This window comes from Electrophorus electricus, chromosome 4 (assembly GCF_013358815.1).
Source record: "Electrophorus electricus isolate fEleEle1 chromosome 4, fEleEle1.pri, whole genome shotgun sequence".
NCBI classification, from domain to species: Eukaryota; Metazoa; Chordata; class Actinopteri; order Gymnotiformes; family Gymnotidae; genus Electrophorus; species Electrophorus electricus.
The window spans coordinates 7630685-7650743 of record NC_049538.1 but is presented as its reverse complement, the minus strand read 5'-3'; the positions used below and the strand labels follow the sequence as shown (position 1 = coordinate 7650743).

At 43.0% G+C, this 20059-nt stretch overlaps 1 protein-coding gene and 1 long non-coding RNA gene across 9 annotated transcripts in view; both read left to right on the top strand.

The window, feature by feature from the left end:
* Nucleotides 1-20059, top strand: part of pleca (plectin a) — an 87661-nt gene that overhangs the window by 11145 nt on the left and 56457 nt on the right. For 2 of the 8 annotated variants that reach the window (XM_027019554.2, XM_027019548.2), the window contains exon 1: nt 9516-9751. The exons of the other annotated variants lie outside the window; for them this stretch is intronic. In XM_027019554.2, the coding sequence (XP_026875355.2) occupies nt 9706-9751 (46 nt within the window). In that variant the 5' untranslated portion in view covers nt 9516-9705. Of the gene's footprint in view, nt 1-9515; nt 9752-20059 lie in introns of those variants that run through there. 8 annotated transcript variants of the gene reach the window in all.
* Nucleotides 17121-17658, top strand: LOC118241267. The gene is made up of 2 exons (XR_004775949.1): nt 17121-17261; nt 17352-17658. It is a non-coding gene; the product is annotated as an uncharacterized LOC118241267 (long non-coding RNA).

Genomic DNA, 20059 nt, shown 5'->3' with positions numbered 1-20059 from the left:
TACGATAAGCCCAAATATTCTTATTGCTTCAAGAGCGTTTACAAGGCCTGCACAAATCGCGTATCAGGGCAACGCTAACCTTACATAAGCACTGTTGTTGTCATAACAACATCAGTCGTTCACCTCCATTACTACTGAGAAGAAGCTGCTGTTGTAATACCTTTAGCATCAGGAGCTCTGTTAGGTTCTCACTGATTAAAGGAGAAACAAACAAGTGTTCGAATGAAATGTGGCTCTTAACCATACCAGTCGGGTGTTATGAATGATTGCCGCTGATCACTTTAAACGAACGGAACATGTCCGCTTTGCCCAGAGGGTGAGGTAATCACTCTAAAAGGTCCTCACAGCCAGTGTGCAGCTTATGCTGCCCCCAAACCCTTCTCCTGCCTCCCGTATGGAGAGGGCTAAAAATATCGGCCCAGTCTGGCAGCGAGGACCTCTCACGGGCCGCTGGCAGAGACCTGCGGGGAGGAGCACAATGGCCTTCAACCCCTCTAGGCACCCGCATGTTTGGAACTATGAGGGCATGAACGAGGGCGTATGGAGGCATTTTAGAAGACCATGGTAATGACTCCATAAAGGATGCATAAGCATGCCTTAATTTATTCGTTTAGTTATAAGGTATTAGGTTTTAACAGTAGGGTATATTTGCTTTTGAATTGCTGTCACATCAGTTGATGATGGAAGGGTGGTGACAAAACTCTCTAGCGCTGTATGTATTTGCTGATCCAAGATCAGATCACATTTGAACCTGGGCTGTTAGGAGCCCTTTGACACGAAAGCTGAGTGTTGACTATGCGCCTTGTCCTGAGCATAGAGCTCGCTGGCCAACTTCTCCCCGATGCCTGGGGCACAAAACACTGCATTCCAGTCTCTCCAGCACTGCCATGGGGCACCAACGTCCCACATCCTGCTGAGATTCTCACCCGATCTCCTGTTAGTCCTCACACCGCTGTGGACAGGGAGACAAAGGATTTCAGAATGGCACCACTGAAAAGACATGGCATGAAGAAAACCTACAGATGTATACTGCAGAGACTCATTTACAACATGCTTCGTTTTCTTGCTGAGTACAGAGGGGCCCCTGCATGAGACTGTGTTGGGCCTGTTGTTTTCTTCTTCAGACCCGTGATATCTTAATTGCATATTGCTGGCTTTTCAGGTTGTTTCTATGATTCTGTGAGTGCCCCAGACTTGAGCAAGTGCAGGATATTGGATGTCATTTGGGACAGTAGTACTTTCTGAAGGGCCTCTGTTTTTTTGGTACTTCTCATTTTCATTTCCAGATGTTACACTGATATGTCAGGTCCTACTGTAGTACACTGTGTGGTTTTGAGCATGTCTCAACAGTACTAAAAGCAAATATATGTCACACTGTATAAATACCTTATGTTGACCAGTGGAATTACTAAAATAGCTTACCACATTGATATCCAGCATCATTCACAATAGACAGTAATGAACTCCCATGAACCTTTGTAGTTATCTAGTCCAATGGACATCTCAGCTGCATTGACTTTTTGAGTGTCTTTGTCTCTAGATAGGTGATGTCATTTTTCACAAGGTCATCTCTGCTTGACCCCACTCTCAGGCCATGCTCTGAATCCCACCACGTAAGCTGCCCAGGGACCAGCCCCTCCAAAAGACTGGAGCGCTGATACTTTCTTAAAGGCATCAGGTGTGCTTGATGAGGTTATGTCCTGTATTATGTAAGGGAGAGCCCAGGCCATGCAGCTTGGACATGTGTGAAGAGTGTTTCGGTCCATGCCTAAGTGTATGAAGAGAATTCCAATTGAACCCTAAGTGTGTGAAGAGAATTCCAACTGAACCCTAAGTGTGTGAAGAGTGAGCTCTCATTAGCTTCAGGAGCACCGCCCTGCCCCTCCCATATTTACCCAACCCAACGGCTGGATCACTTTCTTGCAACACGACCTCCAGTTCTAAAATAGTGTCTTTAAAAAGGCCAACACACATCTAGGGCTGCATGCAGGGGCATTCACGTATGTACTAAATAAATACACACAAGCTCTACAGCAGTGCCAGATACCATGTTTTGGTAGTAGAAGGTTGGGGCCTGTGATGTGACGTCTTCTAAATGTGCACACAGGTGGCCAGAACCATGCACACACTGTATGTATAAATATTTCCATGATCTTTTATTGCTCTCATGTTGGACCACTATCCACTGAACTATCAATTGAATGATGTATTTCTATAATATAAAGCTTACATTTTAATATTATTTTTAATACCTTAACCTTAAAAAAACCTCTTACTTTACACTCTTATTGCTTGTTTTATCTGTCATTGTGCAATTATTTTGACCCCCCACACACACACTATCAACCTCAGGAGTATCTGATTACCATCAGCCTCATGAACACAGTGCAGAATGTATCTGTTGAGAGAGGTAACAAGAATTTGGAAGAGAAGACTGTTTTTGACCCAGTAAGGCAGTTCTTCTGAATGCTTGCCCTCCTCAGTCATGGCACTAAACACAGGTTTGAGAGGAAGCAGGAGAGAAGGAAAGTTCTGGTAATGGAACAGGACTGGGAATTATGACAATGGAGTTTCTGGAATTGGAGTAAGGGAGTAGTGCTGGAATATTTTTAGTGTGTTTTGTGACCGTGTAAGAAAAAGACGGAAGGAGACAGTGACTGACTGAGGGAGACTGATGCCCATTCACAATGACTGTGACTAGACTGAAGAGATATCAGCATTGCTCTGTTAAGTAATGTCTATTTTAAGATCTGGGGCATATTTGTTTCTGCACAAATAAATAATGTTGTGTATATGCTATTAACAGGCTAACTCCCACAGATATGTCCTATTGTTTGTCTAAAGTAAGTGGAAATATTCTGTTGAAAGATTTCTATTTGATGTTCTTCAACCACTTACAGTATTGGAGAGTGGTTTGTATTGTAGTGTAATGGCATTCTGACAGGTGATTGGAACTCATAAGGGACTGTCTGGTTGCACATGCATTTGTGCTTTCTCACAGTGGACTATTGATGTGATAATGACTCTCTCACTCACACTCTCACACACACAGACACACACACAGACACACACACACACACACACACACACACGTGTACACCTATAAGTGACCAGACTGTGTTTACTGGCTCCTCTCACACCTCTGCTATTTCTCACATCTACTGGCAGAATCATTATTCTTCTTTAAAACAGCAGTTCTTTCTTAAGTCACACACACACACACACACACACACACACACACACACACACACACACACATGGTCTACAAGGAATACTTCTGTCTGCTTTTCTGCCTTATTGGTTCAAATATTGTTTCAATTTGCTGCGTATTTTTTTCCAAACTGCATGTTTTCCAAATTCATCAAAAACATCAGAAATGCCATTTTACGAATCAATCCTTGATCTTTGCATTTTGACAGTATATACAGTACTAATATTATATACACCTATGATAGTGCTATTATTTTTATAGACTTATTTTAAAGACATAAGTTCTTATTGTGAATTAGGAAATCTGAATGCAAGTGTGAACTGTGGTAACGGTTCACTTTTCCCTCTTTGGATAGAGAGGGCATTTGTTTTTGCAGGACTATTGATCGATCATTCGGAGACAGAGACGAGAATGGGCCTACTGTTCCGCTCTGACTCTGATGTCACTCAGTGGAAAGAAATGTGCTTAGTGGTGTGAGATATTTATCGCTAGGATACGACACATACCTGCAACAGACCATCTCTATGACTGAAATGAGGAACTGAGAACACCGTTCATAAACCCCTGGATTAATAAGAAATGTGACAAGGCCTTCGTCCCCACCCATCAGCGACTTATGAATGAGACAGTAATTCTAAGTTTGGTTCATTGCAGTTCTTGTAAAATCCCACGTTTCACAATGGGACATGTGTATGTGATTTTGAGAGAAAGTCTCTTTAGGAGTTGCAGTCACACCTTTTTTGTTACTTTCTTGCTGTGGAAGATGCTGTAAACAGCAAAACCACATATACAGCAACCCAAGGCAGCATCTCATAGACTGTTGGATTCCCCAAAGTTTAAATGTGCAAACTGGCATTTTCAACTCCTCACACTAGCCTGTTTGAAAGAGTGTTGTGCCAGGGTCACTGGCATTGGTGTGAGTGTGGGGGTGGGGGGTGTGTAAGTGGGAGGGGGGGGGGGGGTGGAAGTGTGGGGGGGCGGTGTTTGTAAAGTCTGTGGGAAGAGATGTTGTCCAGGCCATTGTTTGTGCCACACTGGGTCTTATCCTTTCACACACAAACAGTGGCATTTGCCAATCTTCTAGAGGGCCAAAGGTCCTGGATTAGAACTGCTGGTCTCAGATCAGTGTTCCCTGTATCAGTGCTTATGTGCATAAGACTGATTATCCAGTAATGGTAATGACTTTGAGTGGATATTCTCAATGCCCATATTGTGCAGGAACTTAGAACAGTGGTCATTTGTTAATGCGACATTTGATTTAAGTCACATGCTCTATTTGATAATCTCTCTGAATAAGTGTACAGCTTGCTTCTTAGAAACACTGTGGCTGGTCATTTGTCAGATGTTTGGTTTATGCTCCATTTCACCAGTGTTATTGGAAGACTTACCAAAGACTTATGACAAACATACTGGAGTCATTCAAAGGTTGACCAATGGCACATCCCACCACCTCTACAAGGACGAATGGGCAGACTGTACCAGTTTTGTTCCTGCCACCTGCTGTTCTGCTTGAGTAAGAAGCTCTTGGCACTTTATGTGAATTCCCAAGAGGTTTGGGCCTCCAGGGGTATGGTCTGGCCCAGTCAAACCATTGATGCGCTGGTTATGAGCTGAGCCGTGAGACTCCAAGCCCCTGTCCACTACAGAGCCGCCCTTGTTTTGGTGCACCGCGATCCATCAGCCTTATCTTCCTCTGATGCTGCCCTGAATGTGTAGGAGGCAGGGAATGTTCACTCCTGTTCTCATTTAAGGTGTGGCCTGTTGCCTGGTGGTGTTTTTCTTTTAAACTACATTTGTGTGTGTGCATAATACAATCGTCAGTGCCTTTAGCTTCCATGCATCAAGCCACGCTGTCCTTCACCAAAAGAGGTTCCTCTTCACCATATATCTTTCTGAGTGGCTTAGAGCTCCTCAGCAATAGAACAAAAAGCTTATATAGTAATGTAGGACCAAAGCTCGTTATTTTTGTACTTCTGTTTAAGGAGGACATTTGGCAGTTGGAGGTAGAGGAAGCCTGCAGAATGGCTCTTGGCGGATCTTCAAAGGGGCTGTGTGGAGGATGCTCTCTTCAATGAAAGAGTCCTTTATTAGTGGTTGGGCGAAAGAGGCCTATAGGCCCAGCGCTTCACAGTCAGCCTCTTACGGTTCTCTTTAACGAGCCTCTCCCACATTAAAACTGCATTCCTGCCAAATCAAAGGAATCCGTCTCAATGGGTCTAAAAACACGCCTGCACTGTATGTTAAATTCGCAGTTACTTTTAGATCGCTTCTTTCACTTACAAGGATTGGTGACATGGATTAGATGCTAGTTTCTGGGTGTGTCTCCAATGACAGATTAGTTATGGTGCTGATACCCACCAGTGCTACTTTTGTCTTGCATGATAAATGTTTATGAAATCTAGCTAAATAAAGCAATGAATCATCGTCACTTCCATGCACTGTCAGTAGCTGATGTATATTTTATTAACACATTGACTCATGGGGGTGGTTAATGTTAATACTGTTTTTCTCTAGCTCCTTGGTTTACAGTTTACCCTGTGATGGTCACCATGGTTGTTGTGTTGTGATAGTGAGACAACCCCCTTGTGGTTTTGAGATGACTCTTAGTCGTTGATGCCACTCTCTAGTCAGTTGCTGGGTATTCTGGGAATTAAATCCAAGCATGGCTTGTGTTAGTTGGCTGTACTGTGGAATTTGGGGTTATGCAAACTACTGGCTTGCATTTGTGTGAGTGCTGACTTTTCTTATGAGTTTGTACTTGGTTCAAATAATTTGTACTCTTACTGGCTACTCTCCAGTGGGAATTCTTTTAAATATAGGACTAGGGTCAAATCTGGGTATGGAAATCTGGTTTATTAAAAGTATTTTTTCAGGTTGTCTAACCCCTTCAGGCGACTTAAAATTTCCCACACTGCAGCAGCTGCATGGAACCCTGCCTAATTCGCCATCCGAGCTGAAGCAGTGGCAGTACCTCCTTTCTCCACGAATAGCCAGTGTTTACGGTTATATACAACCGTTAGCCCCTCACAGTTTGATTTGACTGGATATCTGCTTTTCCTGGTCCTAATCATATTAGTAATACTAAATCCCATCTCTGTGAAACCTGAGCAAGATAAGATGGGTGTGAAAGCACATTTAAACATTCCATATTTAAAGGGTAACTATAGAGTGAGTCTACCATATTTGTTATGTTCACTTTGATGTTTGTACATAAGTTAAGCATTTTTGCCACTAAAGCCTATTACAGTTATTTACTGCACAATTGTAGAATTACTGGCTACATGACATTTGTGAGATCTTCAGTTAATAGATTTTTGGATAATCAGATGAAGATGAATCCAGCATTTAAATGCTCTGGTAAACGTTATTGTCACTTGTCATGTATTAATACTTATTACATTTGATTTGTACCGTAATGGTACATTGACAGAGTCAGGACATGATTTACTAAAGCATTTCAAATGCTTATGATATTAAATGGACTGTCATTTGTCTACAAAAAAGCAACTCTTATTCAGCCAAGGCACTGATGATGTGTATATGACTGATGTGTCTCATGAGCTCGGTCTTGCTGACAGCTTGTGGTCTGAGCGGCAACTTTGGGGACAGTGAGCAAACCGCGTCCGAGCTACTCAGGCCCGTCGGCATGGTTTTCCTCCGCAAGCCGAGGAGTGTGCAGCGGGCAGTCCAGCCCTGGAAATGTGCTGAGCCACGTGCTCGCGGTGGGGCGAGCGAGCATGTGACACTTCACTTCATGCCACACGTACACGCAGAATACAAATGGCAGGAGACGTTGGCGAATCCAATTAAAGCATGGGCATGTTTGTTTGTTTGTTTGTTTGTTTGTTTGTTTGTTTTGTGGCAGAGGATCAGTTGGCCTGTGACAGTCCTAGTGCTCAAACTGAGCTTTGTTTCATTGTCTATGAGAAAGAAACTCCTCTTACATAGGCTGACCATATTTTGGTTTTCAGAAAAGAGGACGAGACCCATAGGCTTACAGGACCAATACGGCTGACCATATTTTGGTTTTCAAAAAAGAGGACGAGACCCATAGACTTACAGGACCAATAACAATTTACTTCAGAACCTATATGGCCAGATAATCTTATTCCTCTCCATTTAGCTGTCCCTTACAAAAATACATTTAAAAAACATTTAAAAAGTATTACTGATTTAAATGTTAATAAAAAAGTATTAGTTTTCATGGTCATCAAACTAATGAAAATCAGTTGCCATAAAACTCCACTACTTCACTGCAAACATCTCAGCAGTTCTGCTGTACCCAGGCACGCGTTCCTGTTTTAGATATGAAAATGCTATTTTAACAAGGCAGATGTGTGGTCCACATGTGGGAATGCTGAGAGCAGTCTGATCAACAGCTGTGTAGGGTTTGTACACAATCGACCAGTTGTTGCATGCAAATGTCATCAAGGGAAAACCAAGTCCTGGGCATTTGAGGCGTTCTGGTAATCCTGGCTTGACGTTTTTTACGTCTCAAAAAGATGGTATGTCTATTTACAACAAAGTATTAAGCGTGTCTGACACTCATTATACTGAGTTTAGACTTCAGACCCTTGAATTCAGTGCTTGACTCCCGAGTGTCTTTTAAGTATTTTCATCCTCCAGTTTCTTGTAGGATACAAAGACTATAGAGGCTATATAAATAAAGGCTATAAACAGATGAGATCATATTTATGAAGTGCAGTCTGTTCTGAATTCAGAAGTTCCACTTTTCACCCTTGTGTTTTTTATACTTGAAGATTTTACCATCTGCTGATTTAATGTGTTTAAACTTGGGAAGTATTTAATTCTTAATCCCAAAGTCAGGTGACTAAGTCATGTTATTACTAATAAAATAATGGAATAGTATCCCTTCCCCATCTACAGAGTACCTGGGGGATGTTTGTTAAAATTCCCCCAAAGTCACTGTATAGTAGAGGATCACCTTTCAGTTTTGGAGCTTAAGAAAACCGAAAGTATATGTGATTTCCCATTTGTGATTTAATGCTGTATATTGTGAGGGATTTTTGATGCCATCTGGTCCTAGTTCTGCGCTCCCTCTTGTGGGATGAGGAGGGGTCAGACAGACAGACAAACAGAGGGAGAACGAGTTTTGCAGTGTGCCCCGATTGAGTTGTTGCTCTTGAAATGCTGTGTCATCTTGCCTGCACAGGGAGTCCCTTCCTGAAATGTCTATAACCAGCAGAGGCCTAACAGAACCCATTACCAAGAGCAGTGCGGTATTTGTAGAGTGGTGGAATTCTGACTGTTTATCCTGCAAAAGGCCATGTATGTTTCTGAATGCTGTTGACTGTGCAGCCAGACTGTGTGATTGAGAGAGCCTCTGCCTAATGCCACGGCTCTGTAGTGTGAAATGAGGTGCGACACTGACATCTAGGTCGCCCACATGCGCATGTGGAGACTTTCAATGGGACACAAACCCTGATGTTGCAGTAGCATCGCTACTTTGCTTTACTGCTCCAAGACATCTCGCAGGCTGCTGGCATGACGTAGTGTAAGATTGGCAAATTGGGGATTTCTCATTGTGACAGGATTTTATGGTTGCAACAGAATCTTCTGGTGTGCACGACCAGCTTACCCACCTACAAGCAGCGCAGACCAGCCCTAGAGGCAGGGCTGAGATTCGTAGCATTCTTGAAGTTCATGTGAACCAGATGGACTTTTTTATTTAACTCATAATTCATTGTAATGTGCGAATGATGAAGTGCTGCACAAATATGTATGAAGTTACAGTTTACCCTGTTTATTACTATAGTGAACTAATTATGTTTTGCTACTACTCTAAAAATGCAACAAATTTCAACCACTAACTAAGAAGAAAGCAAAATGCCTTGGCGAGAAATGTGTGTTCTTTCACTCGGTGTGTCTTTTTACTGTTACTATATGTGCTTTTGCTAGTTCTATTGGATTTGAGTCAGGTATTCTCAGCATGGACTGTGTTTGAATGGGGCTGCATATAAATTTTCATGGAAAGACTCTTCTAGAAAGCACCAAAATGCACAGCAGAGAAATAAACTACAGAGCAAGCAAGGATATAAAGACAGGGAGCAGTCTCTCTCTCGCTCTCTCTGACTCAGTCCCTCTATCTTTATTTTATCTGCAACCATCTTGTGCTGCCAAATGTGCCATCAATGAACATGATGACTGCCTTTCTCGCAATGGGATTGGCTGCAAACTCCTTGGCGCGAGAGGCAGGGGATGGGACGTTTGGCAGAAGCGATAGAGGAGTGGTAGAGGAGAGGGAGGGGTGCACTTTCACCTCCCTGTGTTTCCCCTGCAGAGAAGTGAGAGCGCGAGAGGGAGAGAGAGGGAGTGAGTCAGGGAACGGCCGTGAAAGATCAAAACACAGAAGCTCAGCAGTCAGAAAGTAGCAGTGCAGACTCAGTGTGGGAAGGAGTGAGGCAGAGGAGGCTCAGTGCCGTCGCACAGTGAACGCGCGCCAGCTCTGACGACGCAGCGGAAAGCGCAGTGGCATGGACACGTCTAGGTCCATCCAGTATGAGATCAGCTCTCTCAAAGGTACTGCTTGTGTTTCTTTCTTTCTTTCTTTCTTTCTTTCTTTCTTTCTTTCTTTCTTTCTTTCTTTCTCTCTCTCTCTCTACCTCTCTTTTCAGCATGCACACCAGGGCAGTCTGTCACTGAGCTGCGCAAAAGGTAGTATCTGGCAGGAGGAGTAAATAGCGCAAACGTCATCAGTGGTCTCTCTCTCTCTCTGTCCATCTCTCTCTCTGTCTCTGTCTCTCTCTCTCTCTGTCTCTCTCTCTCTCTCTCTGTCTCTCTCTCTCTCTGTGTCTCTGTCTCTCTCTCTCTGTCCATCTCTCTCTCTGTCTCTGTCTCTCTCTCTCTCTGTCTCTCTCTCTCTCTCTCTGTCTCTCTCTCTCTGTCCATCTCTCTCTCTCTCTCTCTCTCTCTCTCTCTCTCTCTCTCTCTCTCTGTGTCTCTCTCTCCCAGTGTTGTCAGAAGCTATAGGATAATGCTGTCTTTTGTACGGGGTGGGGGGATGCATCAGCTGCATCAGTGCTGAAGTCAGCACGGGGCTCGGCCTTTGTTCTTCTCCCCCCTTCCTCATTTGCGGCGCACATGCAGCACACAGGCTGCCGCATCGCCACGGCAACGGCGGTGCAGTAGCGAGAGACCCCACCCAGGCTTCTGCCTGCTATTCTGAGAATATCAGCACATACAGAGGCAGGGAGCTCGCAGCAGACGGCAAAAAGCTGTGCATGGCTGGCGTAACGGCTTTAACTTTAGGGGATCCTCCCTACTTCCTCACATATTAATGTGCTGCAGTCAGGGGAGGGTATCTGCTGAAACAACCATAGCTTTAGGATAGGGGCACTTTGGAAGTATCACACCTCAAACATGAAATGTAAGCCACCGCTTAGTGTTGGGGTCTCTGTAAAGAAGGATAATAGGTTCAGGAAAACTGTCAGACATCATGTCGTGTCCCTCTTTATGCTGTGTTCTGGCTCCCAAAAGTGCAGGTCAGAAATGGTGGAGTGACAGGGAATTATGTGTGGGATTCGGACAAACATTTTTTGTGTTGTCAGGACAGATCACGAAAAAATTACTGTCACAGGCTTTTGATGTTGATGAACGCTGGGATCAGGTGAAAAAGATATCTGTCCAGTACAATGTGACATAGCAGTCCAGCATCTTGAGAGTACTGAGTAACTTTTGACGTTTGACTACAGTCATAAGAATAAAACTTGGTAAAGTTTTTTTTTTTTTTTTTAATCTGTTTTTATAATCAACTGATATGGTTTAAAAATGCTGTTTTGTTTTTTTTCCTTCTGAAGCCTTGTTTTTGTCCATCGATGTCTCACATCCTGCTGGAGTCTGAGCTTCATTAGCATAATCTTTTCAGGTTTGTTGTTTGCTCAGCAAGGGATGGATCGAATTGGTTGCTTGCCCCAGAATGGATATCTAAAGAGAACAGTGTCTCAGTGAAACACAGGGAATATCAGATGAGTAATTTATGAGAGCTTTTTTAAACTCAGACAAGATTCCAGCTGATCCAGCCCCAGGACTTTGAATTAAACCTGTACATTCCTCATCCTAATATTGATGTTTTAATACATGACCTCAGTCTCAGAGTTGCGCAGTGTTGTGGTGGCCAGGCGTCCAGTTTGTCGGTTCCCTATCCTCTGTCCAGCAGAACATCTGGGCGGAAGAAATCTATTTAACATCCTTCTGTAGTGAACTGGTGCTTGCTTTCCGTTGATATTATTTGAGTAGGTCACTGGGTCATATACATATACATATATAGCAAGTACTTAGTTTTCACAGATCACCTCTTACCTTCCCTACTGGCTAACTGCAGAAAGTCTGTGCTTCAAATGCTAGTCGGTTAGGATGTTATTTGGAACATTATAGAGAATAGTGTGACACACTATGAAAATACCAAAACGGAAAACAACTAACCAGTTCTCAGTGGCCAGCACATCCTTTCTTTTTGAAAAGTAGGAAGGATACATTTTATTTCTTTGGGACACTATGCCAGACCAGTATACAATTATATCTTACAGATTTGTAGATCAAATTGGTCGGCTCTGTCAACTAGCTAACTAGGTTATGGTTTTAATTTTGTGTGTTGTATATTCCAGCCCCCCATATGTCCTCCTTTTGGGGCTGTGATGTCCTCACCTAATATGGGGGTTATTAAAGTGGCCACTCCTCACTACTCCTTTTTTGTGTAGTGGGTCAGTGGAGAGACCCACACAGCTACGTTAGCATCCCTCTCAAGCCTTTTTTGAAAGCAGCTCTGATCTGAAGTGGAGTAATTTGTGGCTCAGCTCAGCTAAACGTTTTCCCGGTAAACAAAGGCTTCTCACCCTATTGAGCATTCCCAGATGACTTAGTTGATATACTCTGCAGGTCTCGGTTGCTTACCTAACTTCATTTAGCCATTTGTTCCTCAGTGCCAAATGTGATTAGCAGTAACAAGTCCGTGAAAAGTCTAGATTAAACAACAGAATGTAATAGATCCCGGTTCACCCCATGGCTCTGGCATGTCTGAGTAATTGGTGCTAAAATCTCGTCCACATATGTTGTAAAAACAATGCTCTGTATATAATGCGATTTTGTCCCTGATGAGGTCTGTGAGAGCTGTCAGTTTGTTTCTTTGTTGTTTGTTTTTAGCATGGTGGCTAACATACTCATGAATGCTGGTCCAGTGGCTGGCCAACTGGCTGTGCTTTCTGCTTTTAGAGTTGTCCATCCAGAGCTCCCAGCAGGTCTCGGCCTAGATTCTCTGATCCCCATTGATGAACTTTGGGCCGTTGTACTTCCTCCTTTCTTTTAAGAGACTAGAGGTTCCACTAAATGCTTTTCTTCAATTAACGTATCCTGGAGATTGCTCAGACATGCGAAGGAATCTCTCTGAAACCATTGCCAACCTAGAAAGGGCATTTTAGTGAACAGGTTGGATGGATGCTTAGTGAAAATGCGTGTGGACTAGGAGTTATGGCTTTGTGTAATGTTTTATTTTGCTTAAATGAAAGGATGACTGAGGAAGGATATTGAGTTTCTGAGAGGCCTCTTGAAATTACATATGTAATATGCATTTAATGTTTTCTTCAGGGTTAAACACTACTTTCTGTTCTCATGGGTCTGTCAGCAAAAGGTTGAACAAGTTCTGCATTGTTGTTTAGCCAGACCAATAAAGAACACAGACTATGTCCAATACAGACCATTGTATTGTACCATCCTGTGGCGTAGCACGAAATTCAAGGGCCCCACTCCACCCTTTCTTTTATTATTGATTTACGATCCCCTTCTGGGGTGTGGCCCCTTCGGCCCGAGGCCCCCCTGCAGTGTGTGCAGTCCCTGCCCCTCCTCTACACCAGTGTGTGCCACTGGATTTAAACTGAACTTTTGTCTGTTGGCTTTAAAGAATGCTGTATGAATGCATCAGAATGCTGTATGTTGCTGAAGATGCACATGCTTCCATCTCCCCCCAGTGCACTAAGTAGGCTGCATGCTTTTTTGCTGACTCATCAAAAGCCCCTATACAAACCCTGAATAGATATACATCTAGCTATAAAGGGTTACATATTTGCATGTGTATGTTACCACCTATGTGGATTTTGATTACTGTGTAATCATAGTACTGTGTACTGTGTTTTGCTGGATTAAGGAAAAGGGCCAGTCAAGTGAAGGAGTTTCATGTTGCAGTTTTTACATAGGAACTGACAACTTGTTTAAAGCTACTCGATTGGACGTATGGATAAACGTAGTGCGGTCAGAAAGCCGGGAAAGAGTCCGATGACAGGTGCCAGGTGTTTGGTTTCTAGGGGAGATCCTATTGCAAACCACTGTCAGATAACCTATATGCTATAAACATCTGATCCCGGACCAGTGTCTGTTTTCCATTCTGCAATCACAGAAGATCTGATCCTTGATAACTTTGACAACCCCCAAAAGGAAGATATAGGGGAGAAACTACAACATGAAAACCATAACCTGACCAGTTAGCTGACCAGTTAGAACAAAGAAATCTGTAATATAAATTTGTGTTCGGCTTAGAAACTTGACACTTGATTGCAGTATTTAGGTCTGGCATGGCATACAGAAGGCATGAAATTCATCTTTCCTACTCTTTGAAAGGAGAGGATGTAATGATTACTGAGAACTGGTCATTTTTGTTTTTGGCATTTTCACACTGTCAAAAGAGCAGTTATTAGGACCTCCTAGCATTTGGAGCACAGACTTTCAACGGTTAGCTTGTATGTGAGCTATGAGATCACGTTTAACCAATAAATACAAGATATTTACTTTGACATCTATGCAAGCCAGTGACTCACTAAAATAAAGTTGGCTAATGAAAAGAAACTCCCAGTCCACTCCCGAAGGAGGACAAATAGGTGTCCTGCAGGACGGAGGACAGGGAGCTGACAAACCGGACTGTCCCGCCTAAACCCGTCTGATCACCCTAGTAACAGCTGATGCCTCATCAACTGTGGCAGGGCCAGACTTTTGCAGTGTTGCACTTAGTGGCTTGATTTTGGTTGCTGGAAGGGAAACCTGATCCCAGAGCAGCTGTCGGGTGTTCGGGCAGCGACCGGGGAGCTGACGAGAAGGGGAGTGGTGTGCAAGCAGAGGCATTACATCACTGTTTTGAAGGTGCTGATGAGGACATTGTTAGAAATGGCCCACCCAGACCCTTTCATCTCTGGAGGAGAAAAGGACCAGTTATCTGAGTCAGCTCAGACTCAGCAAAGTGTCTAGAATGCTAAGTGTAAAAATAAATAAAAAAATAAAAAACTCCCTGCAGGAAAAAAGGTGGCCGACAATCGAAATGTTCTGTCCTCTTGACATTACCTGTCCAAAACAAGATTAAAATGCCATGAAGCATCTTTTAAGTAAAGAACTATACGTAACCAGACCTCTTCTACCATGTGCACTTTTCTGTTCTCACTACCAGTGCACATTCACAGTCCCGGAAGGAGATGCTGCCACAACAAAAACAAGATGAAACGTATCTAAAGATTATAAGATGACCAAGTCTAGATCCAGTGCACAGCAGTACATCTCTGCATCTCCTCGTGCTTTATAACAGTAGGTTAATGCAAGAGGGTGTAGTCTGTGGCTGTTTAATGCTGACCAGTAATCGGGCTTCAACTCGTATAGCACTCTTAATGCATCATGATGGCGGTTGGCACGTGTTGTAGGGGTCAGGGCCATATGTGTAGAGGAACTGGCTAAACACACAACAAAATGCTAAACAAGTGCAGTGTGGGAGGTTTAGTGAATGTTACAATATTGTGATTGAGGGCTGCTTTTTTGGCAACGCATCAGAGGGTCTCCTCTCTAGATCTCCGTCTCTTTATAGTGCGGCCTCAGCTTGTTTTCACTGTGCGCTAATCAGTCATGCTTTGTTATCTACTGTGTGCTGAATCACAGTCTCACATTCAGCCTTTTCAAGATATGTATTTTAAGGGCAGTTGAGTGATATTACCTGGCTAAGCTCTGAGAGTGTAAAGCTGAGTGTGTTGTTTATCCCATATGTCATTTTCAAAGATGATTAGTAAGGGTAGCTTAAGGTGCCCACTGCTCCAGACTATATGAATTCCAAGTAGGGGTAAAGTAAGGATTTCAAAGCCATGGTTAACATTTGCCTGCTCATCTGAAGGCAGATCAAGTTCTCTCAGAGTAAGAGGGTTATGGAAGACAATCATTCACCGCCGTCGAGGAGACACATGTCTCTCCTACTGAAAATGTTTCTCCCTGCAGAGCTCATGATCATTTAACCTTATGTAAATACCCCATGTGATGCAGGTTTTAAGGCAGAAGCTGTCTTGGGTAATGAGGTCATTCTTCCCAAGCATTGGTTAAACACAGCGTGATCATGAGTAGGCCTCTAAGAGACATGGCTCGCGAAGTATATTAACCACACATAAATGAACTCACTCTTCTGAAGGCGAGAGTGATGAGGCTTTTTTTTTTTTTTAAATATGATTAGTTGGCGTCTCATATGACCACGGCGTGCCGCTAAATAGCACACATGCTTGAAGGTTTATGTTTGTCGCGGCAGGTGGTAGAAGGGTTTATGTAAGAGTCGTGATACCAAGTGGCAGTCCAGAGCCTAGCATTACATCCCTGGCTGCCACCACCAGCTGCTCTAAAACATAATGCAAATATTAGTTGTAAATGGTGATGTTTGATGAGGGCTCTTCATTCACTGGGCATTGCGTGCCGTTTCCATATCTGTCTGGCCTTTCTTCTTCTTTCGGCAACTTTTCATTTGTAAAAGTGAGGGGGAAAAAACGAGCTAACGAGTGCGTGAAACACCTTTTGTACACCATACTACAGACCTATGGTCACAACTAATTGGGTACTTCATGAGATACCGCCAAAAACACACGAACAAGTGTGTGTGTGTGTGTGTATGTGTGTATATATATATATATATATATATATATATATATATATATATATATATATATATATATATATATATATATAAAAACTCGGACATAGCTGCAGCGTGAAACCTTGCTCTATTGAGAGCACTCGGTAATCAATTGTATTACTGTACACAATATGACTCTGAACCCTTAGTTAATGTGGAAGTAATTATGTCTGTATTATGGCAAACTAGCATGAGATCTATTTCCAGAGTTTAGTTCCATACCTAACGCAACACATCTGATCCCGTTAATCGAGGGCTTTAGTAGCACTGGCACAGTCTGGGCAGTAGATCTCCCGGAGCGGAACTAGGCACTCCTGACCTAGCGTTGTTTTCTCATCTACGTCTTCCTCTAGTCCCAGGGAGGCTGGGATATTATGACTTCCCAGTGCTCCATTGGTGTGAGGGGATGGTTTCAATCTGAACCAGACTAAATGTGAATAAAATATCATTCAAGGCTGCGTTTGTTGTCGACAGCCACCTCAGAAGAGCTGTTCTTAGTAGCCCGTCAGAAATCATTTAAACAAGCTTGGTTCCAGCTGACCTGTGATGTGGCTTAATGTTTTTAGCACTGACAAGTTGGCGGCATGTAGTGGTAATCATTTTGGCTCTAGATTTAAAGGAATGACTCAGTCCAAAACACTACTATCGCTAACAGCTACTTGAAAGTGAGCAGCAACCGTTTAGCATGAAATGACATCTGTGGCTCCAAGCTTCCATTCACTTTTAACCGCATGGCTGGAGCTCCTCCTTTCATGATGGCGTTGTGCAGAAGTCCTTGTTTTAAGCGTCCAGCAGATGGCACTGCCACAAAGATGACGCTACTCCTGATCTGCTCTTAATGCTGTTACCGCTTGCCGGGGAAAGCGGAGCAGAGGTCTGGGATGTCATGACGGTGTTAAACCAAGGGTTAAACGCCTTAACGACAGGTCCCACAAACACACCTCTCCTGCTGCGCCTTCTGCCCTTTCCTTATGTGCGTCCTCTTTTGTTTTCAACCACACTTCCCCGCATTTAACAGGCCCTGCCTGATGGCTTTAACAGCATTTCCTGTGGCACTCATGCTAACACCTCTACCCGCATTTGTAAGGGTCAGGAAACCTGAGCTTTATGGCGGTTAAAGTACGTTTTTATGATCGGCTGGTAAACGGGGTACGGTGCTGGGTAACTGCAACTAATGGTGTGTGTGTGTGTGTCCCTTCTGTTTTTCAGGTAAGATGCTGTATTTTGGTGACGGGGGTGGGGGTTTGATGGTGTCCAGAGGAGAGTAAGAACACTGACTGAAGCTTTAACCTGTCTTGCTCCCCTGACGTTATGCGCCATTATGAATAAGTCTCTATGGACCACAAGGTGAACTCTTTCCCATTTGGGCTGCCTTAGAACAATGCCCAATAAAATCAGTAAACTGGATTTTATATTTGTTTGCTTTACTGGAAGAAAAAGAATATAAATTCAAAGAAAACAAAGGGTTTTTTTTTTGGCAGGTATGAATAAATTGGTCTCAGTGACCTCAAATCTATTCATCAGTTTCCTTTGTGCTTCCTTGGAACGTGACTGCTGTGCTGTTGCTATTGTTTCTAATTGTTCACCACTGTCGCTTTTTTTAACACTTTTTCTTGAACTGGCTTGGCATCAGTTTGGCGAGTAATGATTCTACAAGGTGTTTTGAGCATGAGGAAATTACAGAACAACAGAGGAACTGGACAGTAAATCTCTTCACAAACCACCAGACCGTTCAAAAGCGGCTGGCACATGCTGTACTGTTTGGACAGCCAAGCGACATAATTAGTACAAGGGTATTATAACCTACAAATCACGCTGGAGTGATTTTGTTTGCATCAACTTGCAAGTCTAGATGAGACTTCCTTGTGGATACCTCAATTTATGCGTAAAGGTTTCTCTTTCATTGGTTAGAAAAAAAAAGCAAAATCAAAAAATGACAGCACTTTTGTAGATTAAATTTAAGATGGATCTTAAAACATTTTATGACTAATTACCCTTGCGTCTAGGGCAATGGCTATAAGTTAGAAGTCTAGGAATCTCTAAATCCTCCCTTCTTGCTTCATAGCAAATGAAGTGACGTTGTCCCCACGTTGTAGTTCTAAAGACCCCGTTCTGCCTGTAGATCCGTTAGAGCTCTCTTCCTCCGACAGAGATGCTGGTATTTGGACAGCAAAACCGCAGTCCTTATAAAAGGACTCTTTTTCCACAAAATTACTTGGATACTTGGATAATCACATTTACTGGTTTTCATCATTTTCAGATACATTACCAAATAGCAAATAGCAATTTAAATTCACACAGCATAATCTGTGCAGTATAGCATTTCACAAGGTTGACCACCCTCCTTTGTGTTCAACACTGCTTTGAACATTCATGCAAAACTTTAATGCAAAACATTTGTTTTCCATTTCTGTCCTAAGTTCCATTCAGCGCTGCCAGTTATTAAATGTTATAGTTCTCGGCACAAATGCTGTAAATGCCAGAACGGGTGCGGTGTGGTGGGATCTGATATCGGGGAGGAGACCCCATGAGACAGGGAGGCAGAGGTGGTGTCTGCTACCTGGGCCAGATCCAGAGGCTGTTTCAGAGGCGGTTTGTGCTACCAAGGAGAGTTTTGCACAACACTTTCCACAGCCACATGCAAAATAGCATTCTCCCAGAGTTTATAGTGTCTGAGCTATAACAAATATAATATCTGCCAAAGTGAAGGCCTTAAGAATTCAAATGTTTCTCTGTCATTACAGCCATGTTTAGTGAAGAGGTCACAGCGATATTAATGATAATTGTGTCCCAGCTGACTGCGTGCGCGCACACACACACACACAAACACAAGACTTAAGGCTGGTAAACTTTCTGAGTGAATACTTGCCAGTTAGGTATCTTAGCATGTGACTACCAATAGCAGTCTTAAAAAGCACAGTTCTTTTAATGTACATGGTTGCTATTGGCCAGAGTGTTGGAACTCATCAGTTATGGTGTTATTTCCCCAAATGTGATGAACTCCAACTCTCCATACTGAGAGGGGCTTTACAGAATGCCACATTCCTGTAGGCCAGGCAAAGGATGGGGTGGGAACCCCAACACAAAGCCTCCCTTTGGATGCATTTTGTGAACAGTGTCAGTATATAAACTAGCTTTCCAGAGAACAGACAGAACACTCATTATAATGGAGTTTAGTGCATGATCTGTTGTACAAGCTGACAGCTTCATCTGGTTTGGGGCCAGACAGGGCCCATTGTGACAGGATGTGTGTCCCTGTGACAAACAGTATATGACTGTGCTCTCCACATGCAATCTTCTGTTAATGGATGCACACATCTTGTTGTCAGAACAGGTAAGTTTTTATTTTAACTAAAGCATCTTTTTACTAGGTATAGAACCTATAGGTGAGGCAAGTTTACATTTACACACTGGGAATCGAACCTTGGTGTTGTGAGCACCCTGTACTACCTCCTCTACCGGAGCTGTTCTTTAACTCTCTGCCAATACCAATCATAAATAAAGGCAGCGCAGCAGTGCATGTGGAGAGGTTGTAAAACACTGTTTGAGCTCAAAGGTTAGAGGTCAAGTGGTGAACCTATCAGTGCTTCTCGTCATATCTCTAATAGTTGCCCTGGTATGTGTGATTCATGCACCATGTCACACGGGAAATTGTTTTTCAAGTTGCTCTCCTTCCTGAGCCTAAAGTTAGCTTATTGGGTATAAGGCCAAAGAACAGCACTTATGAGAACTTTTATTTTTAAAAAAACTGCCAGACCAAAAATAAACATTAAATTAACATTTTTTAAAGAAGAAAGACACAGACCACTTCCTAATAGGAAGCTAGTTTAGTCATACTATGCATGTGCACAGAAACATTCTTAGTAGTTTCCATCCTAATTTATTTTAAGAGCATCTGAGAGAATTGAGGTCTTTTT